The 18,762-nt window shown below is 49.6% G+C and overlaps 1 protein-coding gene across 2 annotated transcripts in view; it reads left to right on the top strand.

Moving 5' to 3' along the window:
* The window catches only part of SLC24A3 (solute carrier family 24 member 3), a 346,242-nt gene that overhangs the window by 254,322 nt on the left and 73,158 nt on the right, over positions 1–18,762 (top strand). For both annotated transcript variants that reach the window (XM_054024007.1, XM_054024006.1), the window contains exons 5-6: positions 4,268–4,352; positions 6,849–6,952. In XM_054024007.1, coding sequence (XP_053879982.1) covers positions 4,268–4,352; positions 6,849–6,952 — 189 coding nt within the window. The remainder of the gene's footprint in view (positions 1–4,267; positions 4,353–6,848; positions 6,953–18,762) is intronic.

The following is an 18,762-nucleotide window of genomic DNA, read 5'->3' as shown; positions in this document are numbered from 1 at the left end:
CTTATCTATTTAATTCACAAGCTCTTCGAAGCAGGGACTGTCTCATAGTGCATGTTTGTTCAGCATCTTGCAAAATGAATTCCCAATTTTGGCTGGGACCTCTCGGTGCTACTGAAATAAAAATTATAGTAATACAGTTCTAAAAATACAATCTAGCGTACTGTAATTCAGACGAAGATGGCCAAGAATTGCATATTTTCAGCCTTCTGATGAAAAATGTCTGTTTGAGCCTGGTTTACATTAAAATAGACATTTTCCAGTAAAAGCTAAGTTTTAAAATTTGCAAAGTTACAGCTTCTCAAACTTGTGCACTCTAAATTCTGATAAACTTCCAGTAAATCATTCCATCAGCTCCACTGGCCAGTTCTTGGGAGGGAAAATGAGAGAAATTAAGATGTATCTTGACTTGGCCATGAAAATGTTGATCCACTGGATACTTCCAAGTTTCAAATGATGTTTTAAACCCGCTCTGCATCACACTGGGGCAAACAGGTCACCCAAAGGGGCAGAGTCTGGCCAAAAGAGGACTATTTTGGTCCTACACACACCACAAATGTGGATTCTACTGCCCTGACATTGATTACAACAAAGTCTTGGTTTGGATTCAAAATTCAACAGATATGCAGCAGTCTCCTTATATGTGCAGGCACTGGGCAGATGGATGGATATCTGTGCTCCTCCTGCTTGGCTAAGATCCTATTACCTTTGCTACCTTAGTCCCCACCCCAACCAGCTTCTCTGCTCCACCCACCTGGTGTCTTGTCTTTTAAACGATGAGATCTTTGGGGCAGGCCTTTCATTTTCTATGTTTTACAGCACCTAGCATTGGGAGCCCTTTGTCTCACTGGTCTGCACATGCTACTGCAATATGAATGTATAATAACAATAATAATTAATGGTAAAAATTCTGCTGAGTGCAGGTCACATTGCAGACTTCAGTTTAAAACACTGGGCCAGATCCTCAGCGGATATAAATTAGGAGCTATGGTTGATTTACATTAGCCGAGGCTCTGATCCCTTATTTGGATTTCAGACCTCCCTGCAAGATTCTAATTCCATTTTAAATTGTACAGCAGCAGGGAAAGCTGCTCTCACACATTTCAAGCAATTGCAAAGGAAACTATCCCCATTTGGCTCAGGCCAGCAGGATGAAATTTTAGAAGATAAGGAGTATTTCCCAGCCTGAATAAACACAGAAAGATAATTATTTGTTGAGCGTGGGCCATATGTTTGAAGTGTCTTCAAGTCTTTCCCAAAGCCAATTCCATGCAACGAAATCTGTGCTGCAGGTAGAAAATACAGATTGGTTTTGCCACTTCGAGATCTTTGTCAATTAGGAACAACACCTGCAGATCTCCTCTGATGGTAGAACCACAATTATCCATCTTCCTGAAAACGGAGCTGCTTCTGAGCTGGGGAAGGAGGTGTGGGAGGTTAGTTGCAAAATCATTTCTATCTGACAGCTCTGATGGAAGCTGATTCCTAAACTGTACTGGTGTTTCTGGTTCATCGGAATACAGCACAGCAAAAACCGTTTGGATGATCAAAGGGGTGACTGGGCAACTGATCCATGCCAGAGATATAGTGGTGGTGCAGAGAAGAGGGAGTGTGGTTTAACAAATATTAGATAAATGTGATCATACTGTAGACCATAGCAATGTGATATAGGTTAACAATACATGTTAACCATGATTATCCAAAGATGCCTTAACTCTCTCAAAAACATGAGGGTTGTTTTTTTTTTTTTAATATATTTGTTCTCAGCCCAAAGGTGACCTTTTGGGGACACAAAGTCCTTTCTTTCTAACGACATCAAGCTGTTCTCGAGTTCTGTGACGATGAAAGAAATACATGTTCCTCTTTTCAGAGTTGCTCCAATTTTTTTTTTTTTGTCTTAATCTGAAATGGCTTTTCTTTAAAACTTCCAACTTGCCTGGATATAGTCTTCAGTGTTAGCATTCAGATGATCATGGGAAAGAGGCCCAGCTAACCTGGGAAGGGTCTCTACTGCCTTTTCTCCTGGCGCCCTGGTCTGCCTTTTTCAGACTAAAGGGGAAATAGTTTGATCACACTTTCGGATAACATCTGGGGCTGGATTCTGCTGCCCTTCCTCACACAAAGTAATCGTCTGCTCCACAAGAAGTCCCATTGAAATCAATAGGACAGCTTTGAGAGCCGGGGATTATTCAATGTCACTAAAGGTGACAGATGTGCAACCCTATCGGATGATGTGATATGCTTTGTATATTTTTAGTAGCTTCTCTCACTTGTTAACTTGCAAAACTTTGTCATTGGAAAGCGGTCTCGCTGTCATTCAGTCACATTAGGGAAGTCCTATTGCCTAAGGGCTTGTAAGCACTTGGAAATCAACATTCCACAATAGCTCCTCATGTGGACATGCTTATTCCAGAATAAGAATGGCTTTTTCCGGTTTAGTTCCATCAGCACTGGAAGTGTATTAATATTAGGGTTATAATAGCATATATAAGCCCCAACTGATAGCACCATGGAATAGATTTTTACTTCCTTTTCCACGTCTTTGACTACCCAGCTTGTCTTGGCCATTTGAATACATTGCCTCAGATTTCTCTGCTAGGGAAGCCACTGTTATAATAATCTGTCTTTAGGAAGTACAAACTCAAGGATATCCCTTGACTGATTATCCCTCCTCCGAAGGCATCAGTGTGGTGCAGGCTGTATGTTATACGATGAGTGAATCTGTGTTTCCACTGAGCCTGGTGCAGAAGAAACTAGCCCTTTGGGAGATCTGCCTTTGTTCCCAGATACGTCTTTCACAATATTTTTAGTCCTGGTTAGATCACTTTCAGAAAAGCTTTTTGTTTAATCAATTTGTCACACGTTATTATGATAATATAACACTTTTAAGCTTTCTGCCTCCCATGGAGGCCAGACTCTGCCCACACACCTCCTCTTCCATTGCCCCCCATAACATATATGAAAGACTGTATAATTAGCACGTGAGGGGGCAGAGTTAAGGGTATCTGGCGTCCTTGTGAGAAAATGAAGCTGTGATTGGACTGTTAATTGAGGATTCGATTGCTTGTTCTGCATTTTTTGCAAAGTAAATTAACTCTCTATCTTATCTTTGCATAAACATAGTTTGCTGAGGTAAATATTTATGAAGAACCCTCGGAGATTCTTGTGGTAAAAGTACAATGCGCGATGGGATTTTTTTTCAGTTTTCAGCCTGAATTAATGGAAGATAGAGGAAGTGTTTAGATCGCCTGTCTACTTGCTTGCTCTTTGTTGTTTTAAACAACGAGTGATGTCTGGAAAGCGTTTCTTCACATTCCACTGCCCCTCATTCCACTGATGACCCATACCCAGGCACTACAGCTTACGTGTTTGGGTCTGTTTTGTGTAGAAACAAGGTAGCAGTTTGCAGCCGTACTACGGGGGGGTTGTTTTCTAGCTTCTTCGCATAAAACAATGGGCGGTGCCAGCTGGGCCTGTTAGTTTTAGTAGTTTGGTCCCATTTACTGAACTGTAGCTCGTACCAATGGAATGGTGGGACTGCACAAAGCGTATAGTAAATAGTTAACTAAGCAGATATTTGGAAAAGGTTTATACCAATGAAATCTGTATACAGTAGTGAATGCTTTTCCTCTCAGGAAATAATGTTTTAAATAAGATCAGCCCCCATATGTCTAGGGCTATGAAGGCTAGAAGTGGGCTTTTGGGTTTCTTACAGCTAAAACAAATTTGGTAAGTATGGGTATTTTAAGAGAATGCCAGTCCTTGATTATCAGTGGAGATTATGTTAGCTGTGCTGGGTAAATCCCATACAGCGAAGTTAGCACCTTCCGTCTGGGGTACTCACACCCTTACATACTCCCCAGAGCACATGGGCAAGAACTTGGCTCCATCCCCCAGCCCCCACCATGTACTGGCCAGAGTAGGTGAGACAGCGTGTGCATGGAGACAGGAAAGGAATCGTGACTCAGAGAGGTGTCATCATGCCTCCTGGGGTGGAGCAGCTAATATACCTTGCCCTGCACAGGGCAGTGCCCAAAGGAACAATCTAGCCCTCTGTAAATTGAAATCAGAAGGCACAACCATCTTGCTTTTTTAGACTGAGAATGCAATATTTCCCCCGGTAACTAATGCCTCTCTGTCCTGTTGGTTCGTCCCTTCTTTCCATTTAAGCATATAAGCAATTTCCTGCTCAGACAACTTCACTTTTTCAGGTGAATTTCTTCTCACGTGACAGCGTTATAATCATGGACTTTATTTTGTTTCTCTGCAGCGCCTGCATCTTAGTGAAGACGTGGCTGGGGCAACTTTCATGGCAGCTGGAAGCTCTGCTCCTGAGTTGTTTACATCTGTTATAGGTAACTAACTAACCAGCCATTTCTTCTTTAAACAGTTTTTAAAGGCATTAAGTACAGCTGGAATTGCCAAATGACATTAAGAGTTGTAATAAGTCTTAACCTGTTCTCTCATGGACGCATGGAAGATTAATTGTGATAAATCCTTACTAAGTCTAGGAGCTATATGTATAAATCTCCCGGTGTGGATGAAAGAACAAACTCCTGAATTTCTGTTTTTATGTACAATGTGCGTCACCGAGCATAATCCAGGTTCTGTGCACCGTGAATAGATTAACACGCCACTAAAGTGTACCTACACACACAATGGCCATGCTTTGCGTCCATTACAGATGACTAAGCACAGTTTGAGAATGGGCCAGTCCCATCTACACTGCAAGACAGAACCATGTTTTTAACTGTGTTGAGGGGCTACATAGCTCGATTACAGTGTGGATGGAAATTTTAGTGCCTATCGGGGGGGGGTTATGTTTGGTCTTGTTTTGGATGAGAGGCTGGAGCCCAGGGGTATAGCTGTGTGCACTGGATATCTATGCAAGCAGTTCTCTCGCATGTCCAACCAGCCCCTCCTCCTCTTCCAAGAACATGGTGAGAAATTCCCGACCCTCTCTGTGACGCATACAAGGGCATGCCGTGAGGGCTGGTGGAGGCTGCTGGCTTGTGAAGTTGTGGATTCAAAACCTTCATAGGGAGAGATTAGTTGAAAGCTTTAAAAAATTGTCCTTCATCCCACCAGAAGGCTCAGTTTAGAAGAGAAGGAAGCATAGCCATATTGCTTAAGGCACTGCAGGAAGGTACTCAGATACTACCTTGATGAACACAATATTGAACAGAGGAACGGAGGGGCTCCCTCACAGCAGCACTCAGCTCATGGGGGGCAGAATAGGGGGCTATCCTATTGCAGCAATGCTCAAGAGTGAGGGGCTTCTTTCTTCTACACAATTGATTCAGAATCAGCAGAGCCTGCTAGTTTCAACCACGTTTCACCACTGTTGTTGTTAGCACAGTCCTAGCAGTGGTTCCTTTGACCAGTGGGGACATGGATTTTGGTCTGAGAATCATGCTATAAACTACCTGGGTTGAGGGAAGTGCATAGCCCTGTTTATACCCATCTGTGCAGCAAGAGAGTAATTAACCACTGGCACAACTTACCAAGGGTTGTGGCAGATTCTCCATCACTGGAAATATTTTAATCAAGATTGGATGTTTTTCTAAAAGATCTGCTCTCATTCAACCACAGCTATTGGACTTGAAACTGGAATTCATTCAGGGAAGTTCTATGGCCTGCATTGAACAGGAGGTCAGACTACATGATCACAGCGATCCCTTCTGGACTTAAAATCTATACACCTAAAATTGACCAAAACGGGGACCGTGTTATAGTAAAAAGGTCAGCATTGTAAGCTGGTTTCAACATGATTTGGCTGTAAAGGTGGGACCACGTTCCAACATGGTCAGGTCACTACTTTGTTATAACAAAGTCCCCGGTTTGGTAGAATGAGCCCCTTGTGTAGCATGGTTCTGAGGGGAAAAAATACCAGGCCACAGTGGTCAGGGAAACTCTTCCAGACCCCTGCTAGCAACAGCTGAATTTCAGCAGACTTGTAGCTAGCAGGTGCCGTTGTGGGGTTATTTTTTATTCTCTGACATTTATTTCTATAGTACCCATTACTGTAGCACTTTTGATAACATTCTCACTAATCCTATCAAAGAGACAGATTCTGCCTCCTTATTCACCCTTTTACTTTCCTCCACAAGTTGTCCTATTAAATTTGAGTCAAAGTGGCATAATCAGGCAAATGACCAAGATCCGGGTACAGTAGAACCTCAGAGTTACGAACACCAGAGTTACATACTGACCGATCAACCGCACGCCTCATTTGGAACTGGAAATACGCAATCAGGCAGCAACAGAGACCAAAAAAAACCCCGCAAAGACAGTACAGTACTGTGTGAAATGTAAACTACACCTCTACCCCGATATAACGCTGTCCTCGGGAGCCAAAAAATCTTACTGCGTTATAAGTTAAACCGCGTTATATCGAACTTGCTTTGATCCACCAGAGTGCGCAGCCCTGCTCCTCCAGAGCGCTGCTTTACTGCGTTATATCCGAATTCATGTTATATTGGTTCGCGTTATATCGGGGTAGAGGTGTATTACAAAAATAATGGGAAAGTTTAAAAAAAAGATTTGACAAGGTAAGGAAACTGTTCCTGTGCTTGTTTCATTTAAATGAAGATGGTTAAAAGCAGCATTTTTCTTCTGCATAGTAAAGTTTCAAAGCTGTATTAAGTCATTATTCAGTTGTTGTAAACTTTTGAAAGAATCACCATAACGTTTGTTCAGAGTGATGAACATTTCAGAGTTACGAACAACCTCCATTCCCGAGGTGTTCGGAACTCTGAAGTTCTACCGTATACAGCAAAGGGGTGCAGTTTTTCGGAGTAGGATCCCTGTTCTTTTCGATTTACTCCGTTTGCCTTGAACTTGTTTTTCAGGTGTTTTTATCACAAAAGGAGACGTAGGAGTCGGAACCATTGTTGGCTCTGCCGTATTCAACATTCTCTGTATAATCGGGGTGTGTGGCCTTTTCGCAGGACAGGTAAGAGCAGCTAACGAGGTCTACAAGGTTCTCAGTTCCACTGGCTCTCCATATATCCCAGCAAAATACCAGTGCAAGGCAGCAGCTCATGCAGACTGAGGTTTCCGTTCGTGGGGGAGCTCTGGGTGTGCAAAATACAAGGGAGCTTTATTTAATTGGGGTCTGAAGACAGCTTTGAGGACACCAGCAACAGCGTGGAAGGGAACAGCGTGAAATACTGCTGCCGAAGTAGCTGGTTCAGAAATAAATGGGGGAGAAGGGAGGAAAAGCTACATTTTCTGGAAGTTTTGAGTCTCGACTTTAGTGGAAGGAGCAGCAGGTCTGAAGACCATTCCCCAGCATCATGAAAAAAGAAAAAAAGAAATAGGGTGCAAGCGAGACATACTTTAGTGCTTGAGCTTGTGCTAGTTGAACTCAGTGACCCAAAGAAATATGCCATCCTTCCCTTCTTCCCTGTTTTCACTCTTCCTTTACATTCTTCCCCCAATTTCCCTTCATTTAGTGCAGGCCAATTGAGGCTTCTGTCACCAGCCGAGAGATGACCGAATTAGTAGCCAGTAAGGCCTTTGAGGTTTGGTTGCAGATAACTTTTGTGTTTCTCACCATTTCGTACAAAGATATTGATAACCACATCCTGGGCGCTAAAGCCTAGTTGCTAAAACAAATCTGAAGTTATAGAAGGAATGCAACAAATGATATGAAAATATCTTACAAACAACATCCTATAAGCAACTGCACGTCAGCTGTATTGGCATCTTAGACGACAGCTGCAAACACTGGGAATGTTTATGGCAGAGAGGACAGGGCTTTATCAGCAGTGAGACCTTGCCTGTGGAATGCAATCTCACCAGAAATGAATGAGCCCAGATCTCACCTCTTTCAGATCAGAGGGGAAGAAACGTCTCTTCCCACAGCAACAAGAACACAATGGCCTGGCAACACCTCACTCCAGTTAAATAAATAATGATTTAAAAGAATGCCTTGTTTTTCTCATACAATCAGACCTTATAATCGAAGGGTGGAAAGGAAAATACCATCGGGCCAGATCCTCAGCTGATGTAAATCGCCATGTCTCTGTCGAAGTCCATGGAGCGAGGCTGTTTTATACCTGGCCATATAGTCTTGACAGAGTTTTCTTCTGTTTTGTCCCACGAAGGATGGTGGTGGCTGCACTATAAAAACCTAGACAGATTCAATTCAGACTTTATGAAACAGGTTTCAGGTCATTAAGGGGGATGGAAATATTTTACATAGGTCAACCCTGTGATTTCCTCCGCCAGGAGCAGCAGGGATGGGGAGCCGCTGGAAGTGAGCGCCCCCCCATCCAGCACCCCGAGACCTCTTCCACACCCCAAGCCCCTGCCCCAAGCCCCCTCCCAGACCCAAACTCCCTCCCAGAGCCTGTGCCCTGCAGACCCTCCCATGCCCCTGACCTGCACTCCAAACTCCTCCCTCTGAGTTAACTGGCATTTTAAATGTACCGGCATCCCCCGGTTAAAAAAGCTTTTATTGTATATTGCTCCAGGCATAGGCGCTGACTTCTGCTCATGCCAGTGGGTGATCAGCCCCCCTCTGCCCCCGGCCCCACCCTGACTCCACCCTGACCTTCCCCCTCCTGCCCCTGACCTGTCCCATTCCAACCCCTTCCCCAAAGTCCCCGCCCCAACTCTGCCCCCTGCCTGCCCCTATTCTGACTCCTTCCCCAAATCCCCGCCCTGGCCCCACCTCCTCCCCTGAGCGTGCAACATTCCCACTCCTCCCCCCTCTCTCCCAGAGCTTGCTACACCGCCAAACAGCTGTTTGGCAGCGGCAAGTGCTGGGAGGTAGGCGGAGGAGCAGGGATGTGGCGTACTCAGGGGAGGAGTGGGTGAGTTGGGGCGGGGGGGAGCTTGGCTGCCAGTGGGTGCAGAGCCCCCACTAATTTTTCCCCATGGGTGCTCCAGCCCCGGAGCACCCACATAATCGGCGCCTATGGCTCCAGGTCAGTGCTGCAGGGCCAAGGAAAAAATAGTATGTGATCATGTAATTAAAAACTGTATTATAATGAACACTCACAGAGGCTACACATTTAAGTTTGCGCAGGCAAGTTGAATTCTGACATTTCCTAGCTTTTGGGTGCTTGGCTTTGCAACCTTAATGTTCTTTTAATGTAGCTTTTGGGGTGTAATATGTATTTAAATGCACCCATATCAAGCTCTGGGCATCATTGAAAAGGGGTGCCATCAACTTTTGGTATTATTTCTTGAATGCTTTTTGCATGTCAGACTACCTATGGTTTCCTGAGTTATCCATCCGAACTTAAAGTAATTACATTGTGAGATTTGAGTTCCTGTCTGAATTAGTCAGGTGATTGACTCTGTGTAATTAAATATCTGAGTATTGGAGTTTGCAGAAATGCCAAATATTTTCATATTCTTTAAGGTAGTCTTTGAAATGTCACTGTATGATCCTGTCTATAAATGGGAAGTGAAGAACAATAGTGCAGGCAATACAAGTCAATGGGTCAATTAACTCTGAAAGACCAGACAGGGAGAAGGGGATTGGATACCTGGATCAGTACGAGAAAGTGAGCAGGCAGTTTGAGTTTTCACCAGAAAGTTTGGAATTCAGCTTTTATCATTTTTTCAAGATGAAACTGGATATTTTCACAATTAGGAAAGTTTCATGGCTAAGCTGTAGATGGATTCCCTGAAGGAACGTGCAGTTTAAAGCTCGCTATGTGTGCTCAGTGTTTAAGTGGCACCATTGTAACTCGTATGGTGAAAGCCCATATGATTCAGGCCAATTATTAATTACCAAAGCTTTCCCAGGGCATTGAGCAATGTTCCCTGGAGGTGTTCTCTTTTAATCAGCAGGAATTTTTCTCAGTCAGGTTGCCATGAACAACATTTAAACAGATGGAGATTAACTGTGCAACACGATGACCTAGGAACAACCAAATATTTCTTCTTCCTCTATTTCCTGGCATTGTTGTCCAGCAGTCTGAAACCTGCTCCGAAAACACAACCACAAACCAGAATTCTAGATGAAAAGAAGTTGGGAAGTCCAGAAAAAAATTGAAAATAGTTTGGAAGCCCCTTAGGTATTTTTTTTAAAAGACATATCTTAGAACCAAAAAGTTCTGTCTCAACTCTCCTCCACCCTCCCACACCAGATACATTTCAGAAGTTCAGGAGGGACTTGGCTGCACTAAATTATTCTGTGTGTGGTCTAATGACTACAGACCTAGGAGTGTGGAGCTCTACTTGTTCCTTTAAAGGTGTTTAGGGGCCTAACTCCCCTTGATTTCAATGGAAGCAGGGCCGGCTCTAACTTTTTTTGCCGCCCCAGGCAAAAAAGAAGAGCGCCGCCCTGCCATACCCCCCTCCCCGCGAGCACTGCTGAAATCCCCGCCCCCCCAGCACCAAGCCACCCGAAGCCCCGCCCCCCCCAGCGCCGCACCGCCCGAAGCCCCCGCCCCCCCTCCGAGCACCACGCCACCCGAAGCCCCGCCCTCCGAGTGCCGCCCGAAGCCCCGCCCCCCGAGCACTGCCCGAAGCCCCCGCCCCCCTCTGAGCACTGTGCCGCCCAAAGCCCCGCCCCCCCTCCAAACACCACGCCGCCCGAAGCCCCGCCGCCCCGAGCACCACGCCACCCGAAGCCCCGCCCCACCCTCCGAGCGCCGTGCCGCTGAATCCAAATAAATAAATAAATAAAAATGGAGTGCCGCCCTGCCCCAAGGTGCCGCCCGAAGCACGTGCTTGGTCGGCTGGTGCCTGGAGCCGGCCCTGAATGGAAGTTAAAGTGTAACACCGACAGACCCCAGTCATTGGTGGGCAGGATTGAACCTGGGACCTCTGGAGCTAAATGCATGAGCTAAAAGCCACAGGGCCCTTAGGGAAGGCTGTAGCAGACTCATTAATCTCTAAGTGGTCTCGGTGGCACTAGATGGGACAGAGCACCAAACCCAAGCGGTATGTGGGTTACATACTTCCCGTAGCTGAGGAAGCGCATCCCAAACTTCAGAGACTTTCCAGTTGAAATCCGGGCTGAGCCCCCACTTGTAACACCGCCAGACCCCGGTCGTCGACAGGCGAGATCAAACTTGGGACCTCTGAAGCTTAGTGCATGAGCCTCTACCGCATAAAAGCCACGTGGCCCTTTGCTAAAGCTGTAGCAGACTCATTAATCTCTCTCTAAGTGGTCTCGGTGCCACCAGACGGGACAGAGCACCACACCCAAGCGACGTGTTGGTTACATAAGCACCTTAAACGTTAGACCTTTAACCTTTGTTTGCTTAAGTTTTTTCATCTGTAAGAGAGCAGGTGTAACCATACTTACTGTAACAGGGTAGCTGGCCCCTTAAATGAAATTGGGCTCAGCTCTCCTTTCCCCATCCAGGTGCTGAGCCAATTAAGAGGGTGGGGCAGTGCCTGGGGGTGCTATCTGAGGCCTGGTGAGACAGAGTGTTAGAGCAGACTGAGTCAGTCAGGCAATGTCAGCTCCTAGAGAGAGAAGGGGGTTCCTGGGGGAGGTCTGAAAGCAGGGGAGCAGTAAGAGGGATTTGCTGGCTGGCATCCCCGAGCCAGGGCCAGAGGGCTGAAGGCAGGAGGAGCAGCGGCAGAGGGAGATGCCTGCTGGCTCTAAGCCGGAGAGTCAGAGCAGAGGGGGTTCCCTGCTGACTTCCCTTTGCCAGAGAGCTGGACTCTAGAGGAACCATGACAGGCTCCCAGCGGAGAGGCTGTGTGAGCTCCTGCTGGTAAGAGCGGGGTTGTGCCCCAGAAGGAAGGGCGGGGGGGTGGCGAAAGATGCCGGGATGGTGAGATTGAAGCTGGGTTTTAAAGAGTACAAGTCCCGGGGGATATAGACTATGTTTGGGGACTTTTGCTTATGGACTGTTTGCGCTAAGTGTTAGTTAATAAACGCTGTTGATGGATTGGAAGATAAGTTAGTATGGAGGTAGCGGGGACCCAAAAGGGAAACTGAAATGAGGGGCCACTTGCAGCGTGGCCCTGAGGCTACTTGTTTACATTTAGTTCATGAAGCAATTCTGACCATTACCTTCCAAAGCGCTTTGAAATCCTCAGATGAAAGGGACTGTAGCAAAGCGAACTATTATTTCCAGTTCTTCTTCGAGTGCTTGCTCATATCCATTCCATTAGGTGTGCGCGCGCCGCGTGCACGATCGTCGGAAGATTTTTACCCTAGCAACACCGGCGGGTCGGCTGTGGAGCCCCCTAGAGTGGCGCCTTCATGGCGCTGAATATATACCCCAGCCGACCCGGCGCCCCCTCAGTTCCTTCTTACCGCCCCTGACGGTCGTTGGAACTGTGGAGCGCGGCATAGCTGTCCTCCACTCTCCCTAGCTTACTTAGTCATTCAAAGTTATAGTTATAGTTGTAGTTCTAGTGTTTATAGTTAAATAGTTTTAAAGTTGTTATAGTTGTTATTGTAGTTCAGGGGGTTAAGGGGGTCGTCTCCCCCTTTCTCCCCCGGCCGCGGGCCCGGGCTCATGCCCAACGCTCCCGGCTTCAAGCAGTGCGCCTCCTGCGCTAAGCCTATGCCAACGAGCGACCCGCACGACTCCTGTTTGAAGTGCCTGGGAGAGTCCCACCAAACAGACAAATGCAAGATCTGTAAGGCCTTCAAACCAAGAACCAAGAAGGAGCGGGACTTTCGGCTCAGGCAACTCCTAATGGAGGCGGCACTTAGCCCGGACACTCCTTCCACGGGCCAGACTCCGACGCCTAGCACTTCGGTGCACAGTGCCCCGGCGGCACCGGCTATGACGACCACGCGAGTGGCGTCAGACAAGCCTCCCCGGCACCGGACCTCGTCGGCACCGCAAACACAGCAAGTGCCGCGGCGCCGGTCATTATCCCCAGGGCATAAAAAAGCCCATAAGACGGGGACGTCCGTGCCGAAGACGCCGGCTCCCCCAGTGCCGGGGGTAGAGCCGCGTCCGCCGGTGGAGCAACGGAAACAGGCGCCTCCAGCACCGTCGACTCCGGCGCCGAGGCCGTCGAGTCCGGTACAAATAGCGTCTCCACCGAGGCCGGCGGTGATACAGTGTCTCCCGTCGACTCCAGAGACCTTCGCGGCGGCGAGAGACTTGATAGCTCTCACGGAGCCGGCACCGCCTCAACCACCGGCACCGACTGTACCGTTGACTCGCCTGGTACAGTCAAGAGGGAAACCTGCCTTGATGCGCCCTCCATCACAAGGGCTGGAACCTCGGCGCCTATCCAGGTCCCGAAGCAGGTCCCCACGCCGCTCGCAGTCCCGGCACCGAATATCGTCTCGGCACCGGTCGTACTCGCGGCCAAGATCTTCGTCGCGGCACCGGTCTACGTCTCGGCACCGCTATGATCGTCGGCACCGATCAACGTCGAGACGTAGTTCTCGGCACCGCCACGCTCGACGCTCGACGTCGAGAGGCCGCTCCCGGCACCGGGCATACTCTAGGTCCTCGTCGAGGTCCAGATCTGACTCCCGGCACCGACGAGGTCATCGGCACCGGTCGCGGTCCCGGCACCGATCGCCGGCACCGCACAGAGATAGATCATCTCCGGACCGGCACCGTGCGGCACCGCAGACCAGGGGGATCGTTTCATCTTTCGCGGCACCGCCATGGCCGTCAAGATCGGCGTCTCGCTCCTCGGAGGACCTGTCGAGATCGGCATACCCCCCTCAGGGGCAGGCCGAGGAACGAGACTTGGGCCATTGGCAGGAGAGGGCAGAGGACCACTCTCATGGACCATCTCACTGGTCGTTTTGGACCCCGTGGGCGTATCACCAGGAGCAAGGGGCTTCATTACCATCGACCTCTCGCTCGGGTCACTCGGTCAGAAGGGCCCCAGAATCCACCATCTCTCGGCCTCCGCCTGGAGGCATGGAGGCTTCTGTGTCCACACCACCCGACACCGTGGACCCAAGTGCAGGTGACGCTCCGACCCAAGACCAGGGGGACCGGGACCCCCCCTTGGATCCACTACCACCGGAGGCGTCCTCCTCCTCCTCTCCGGATGAGGCAGTGGCGGGCACTTCATGCACGGGTCCCCCTCCGATAGATCTTCGGGCTCACCAGGATCTCCTGCGCAGGATGGCCCGTAATATGGACCTGCAGACGGAGGAGATAGTGGAGGTGCACGACCCGATCGTGAATATCCTTGGATCGGATGCCCCATCGAGGGTGGCGTTACCCTTGATCCGCACGATCCAAACGAACGCGGATACGATATGGCAGACTCCTGCCTCCATTCCACCTACAGCGAGAGGGGTGGAAAGGAAATACTTTGTCCCATCTAAGGACTATGGGTACTTGTACACACACCCCCAACCGTGTTCACTGGTGGTGGAATCAGTGAATGCACGAGAGCGCCACGGCCAGCAGGCTGCAGCGCCAAAATCAAAAGAGGCTAAGCGGCTTGATCTGTTTGGCCGTAAGGTTTACTCAGCCGGAGGGCTACAACTTAGAGCGGCGAATCAACAGGCGCTACTGAGCCGCTACAATTTCAACTCCTGGAACTCTATGGGGAAGTTTAAGGAGTTGATTCCCCAAGAGTCCAGGGAAGAGTTTGGAGCCATGGTTGAGGAGGGTAAGAAGGTGGCTCGGACCTCCTTACAGGCCTCCCTGGACATAGCGGACTCGGCCGCAAGGACCCTGGCCGCAGGTATCGCTATGCGCAGGACCTCCTGGCTCCAAGTTTCGGGTTTGCCCCCTGAATTACAGCAGACCCTACAGGATTTGCCCTTTGAAGGACAGGGGCTGTTCTCGGAGAAGACGGACTCTCGATTGCAGAGCCTCAAAGACTCCAGGACAATCATGCGCTCCTTGGGGATGCATGTTGCGGGTCTCCAGCGCAGACCATTTAGGCCGCAGCCTCAACGTTTTTACCCCCCTCCACCTCGTCAGAGACAGGACCCTGCCAGAAGGCGAGGGCGAGGTGGTAGGAGAAGATGGGCTGGCCCTCAACCCGGTCAGAACCAAGGGCCACCAAGACCACCTTCAGGTCCTAGACAGAACTTTTGAAGGTGCGGTCGAGGACGGCGCCCCAGTCATCCCCCAGGATCCAGCTCCCTCCTTTCGGGATCGCCTCTCCCACTTCCACCGTGCTTGGTCCCTTATAACTTCGGACCGTTGGGTCCTCCGCACGGTGGAGAGGGGATACGCTATCCAGTTTTCTTCTATCCCCCCCTCCCACCCCCTTTCCCCGTCCCTCTTCAGGGACCCTTCTCACGAGCAACTTCTTATACAGGAGGTTTCTACGCTCCTGGCCATGGGGGCCATAGAGGAGGTTCCGATAGACTTAAGGGGCAGGGGATTTTATTCCCGTTACTTCCTGATCCCCAAGTCCAAAGGAGGTCTGCGGCCCATCTTGGACTTGCGCGGACTCAACAAATTCGTAGTAAAGTTGAAGTTCCGCATGGTCTCTTTGGGGGCCATTATCCCTTCCCTCGATCCTGGAGACTGGTTCGCCGCCCTCGACATGAAAGACGCATACTTTCACATCTCAATTTACCCACCTCACAGACGCTTCCTGCGATTCGTGGTAAACACGGTGCACTACCAATTTACAGTCCTTCCCTTCGGCCTATCCTCGGCCCCAAGAGTGTTCACGAAATGTATGGCTGTCGTGGCAGCGTACCTTCGTCGGCAAGGGATACAGGTGTTCCCGTACCTAGACGACTGGCTGGTGCGCGGTCGCACCAAGGAGCAAGTTCACGCTCACGTCCACAGAATAGTGCACACATTCAACAAGTTGGGCATCCTACTCAACAAGGACAAATCCACTCTAGAACCTACCCAGAGAATAGAATTCATCGGCGCAGTTCTAGACTCCAGACGTGCACAAGCCATCCTGCCAGACAACCGATTTGGCACCATCACGAACCTCATTCAAGGGCTCAAGGCCTTCCCAACTACCACGGTGAGGTCGTGCCTTACCCTGCTGGGTCACATGGCTTCCTGCACGTACGTAACCAGGCATGCCAGACTTCGACTTCGCCCGCTTCAAACCTGGGTGTCATCAATATACCGTCCACATCGGGACAGCCTGAACATGGTGGTCACGGTCCCGGACTCGGTCCTGGCCTCCCTCACCTGGTGGCTAGATCACACTGTAGTCTGCGAGGGGATGCCATTTCACGCCCCACAACCCTCCCTGCACCTGGTCACAGACGCGTCATCTCTGGGGTGGGGCGCCCATCTCAACGAACACCATACCCAGGGCCTGTGGACTGCATCCCAGTTAGCCCTACACATCAATGTTCGGGAACTGATGGCGGTACGCCTGGCGTGCCAGGCATTCCTCAATCTCCTACGTGGCCGCTGTGTGTTAGTTCTCATCGACAACACCACGGCCATGTTCTACATCAACAAGCAAGGAGGAGCACGTTCGTCAATTCTATGCCAAGAGGCCATTCGCCTGTGGGACTTCTGCATCGCCCACTCAATCCATCTCACGGCATCGTTCCTCCCTGGAGTCCAGAACACTCTAGCGGACCGACTCAGCAGGTCCTTCCAAACGCACGAGTGGTCTATCCGTCCGGACATTATACATTCCATCTTCCAGAGGTGGGGGTTTCCCCAGATAGACCTGTTTGCATCTCGAGACAACAGGAAGTGCCACGTGTTCTGCTCCCTACAAGGTCGAGCTCCGGGCTCCCTCTCGGACGCCTTTCTGCTTCCCTGGAAAGACCACCTGTTTTATGCCTTCCCTCCGTTTCCTCTGGTCCACAAGGTACTGCTCAAACTGCGCAGAGACCAGGCACAGGTAATTCTGATCGCTCCTGCATGGCCAAGACAACATTGGTACACCACACTGTTGGAGCTCTCGGTTCAGACACCGATCCCGCTTCCGTTGGATCCGGATCTCATCTCTCAGGACCATGGCCGGTTGCGTCACCCCGACCTCCAATCACTCCACCTCACGGCGTGGCTGCTCCATGGTTCACCCAGGCAGAGCAGCAATGCTCGCACTCTGTCCAACAGATTCTGCTGAGCAGTAGGAAGCCCTCAACACGCACCACGTACCTGGCCAAGTGGAAGCGGTTCTCCTGTTGGTGCGAACAACGAGCCATGTCCCCGTTGCAGGCACCCATTCCTCTCATTTTGGAATATCTCCTCTCCCTAAAACAGCAGGGGTTGGCGATATCTTCAATTAGAGTTCACCTGGCCGCTATATCGGCCTTTCACCCAGGGGAACTCGCGTCCTCGGTATTCTCTAACCCGATGGTCGTTAGATTCCTCAAGGGCTTAGACCGGATGTACCCACAACAACGTCAGCCCGTTCAGACGTGGGACCTCAACCTGGTTCTCTCCAAGCTCACAGGTCCTCCATTCGAGGCACTGGCCACCTGTTCTCTTTTGTACCTATCCTGGAAGACAGCCTTCCTTGTAGCCATCACCTCAGCAAGGCGCGTTTCTGAACTCAGGGCGCTTACATCCGAGCCCCCTTATACAGTTTTCCATAAGGATAAAGTGCAGCTTCGTCCACATCCTGCCTTTCTCCCTAAGGTGGTTTCTCCTTTTCATATCAACCAGGACATCTTTCTCCCGGTCTTTCATCCCAAACCACATGCCACTCGCCAGGATCAACGTTTGCATTCCCTGGACGTACGAAGGGCCCTGGCCTTCTATATTGACCGCACAAAGCACTTTAGAAAGACGACGCAACTCTTCGTTGCAGTGGCCGACCGAATGAAAGGCTCACCGGTCTCCTCACAACGCCTATCCTCCTGGATTACGTCTTGCATCCGGACTTGCTATGACCTGGCAGGTGTCTCAGCACCGCACCTCACCGCTCACTCCACGAGGGCCCAGGCTTCCTCGACGGCTTTCCTGGCACAAGTTCCGATTCAGGACATTTGTAGAGCAGCGGTTTGGTCATCAGTCCACACATTTACAGCTCACTATGCACTAGTGCAGCAGTCCAGAGACGATGCTGCTTTCGGATCAGCGGTTTTGCACACAGCAATGTCTCACTCCGACCCCACCACCTAAGTTGGGCTTGGGAGTCACCTAATGGAATGGATATGAGCAAGCACTCGAAGAAGAAAAGACGGTTACTCACCGTTGTAACTGTTGTTCTTCGAGATGTGTTGCTCATATCCATTCCAAACCCGCCCCCCGTCCCCACTGTCGGAGTAGCCGGCAAGAAGGAACTGAGGGGGCGCCGGGTCGGCTGGGGTATATATTCAGCGCCATGAAGGCGCCACTCTAGGGGGCTCCACAGCCGACCCGCCGGTGTTGCTAGGGTAAAAATCTTCCGACGATCGTGCACGCGGCGCGCGCACACCTAATGGAATGGATATGAGCAACACATCTCGAAGAACAACAGTTACAACGGTGAGTAACCGTCTTTTCATGAGAACTTAGGAGTAGAATGTCAGTGGATGGGTTTTTGAAAAGTGCTCAGTTTTGGCGTAACTCTGCTTCCATTGAAGTTAGGGAGAGTTTGACCATCCCCTAAATGGGAGCAGAGTTAATCCAACACTGAATGCTTTTGAAAAAACCCCACTAGCTTTTTGCAAGGCTTTGTAAATTTGACCAAGGATACTGATTCCGTTTCTGCTGAAGAACACAGTATTGTGTGGTAAACATGGCCAAAATTAAGAGTTTTCCCAGATTTGTCCAATAATGAAATGGTTGCCATTTTCGCTGTATATTCTCAGAGATCTTCTAAAGCAGACGATGTGTATCGGAAGAAAAGGAGAGTAGACTTTTGGTTTTGACATTGTAGCACACAAATCTCAGATGCCTCTTCGCATGGCTTATGTTCAGTGAGGGAAACGGAACTTTACAAGGCAGCTTTTCTATGCCAGTTTCA

The sequence above is a fragment of the Malaclemys terrapin genome, chromosome 3 (assembly GCF_027887155.1).
Source record: "Malaclemys terrapin pileata isolate rMalTer1 chromosome 3, rMalTer1.hap1, whole genome shotgun sequence".
Taxonomy (NCBI): domain Eukaryota; kingdom Metazoa; phylum Chordata; order Testudines; family Emydidae; genus Malaclemys; species Malaclemys terrapin.
The sequence above is the reverse complement of the archived record's forward strand: the minus strand, read 5'-3'. Positions and strand labels throughout refer to the sequence as shown.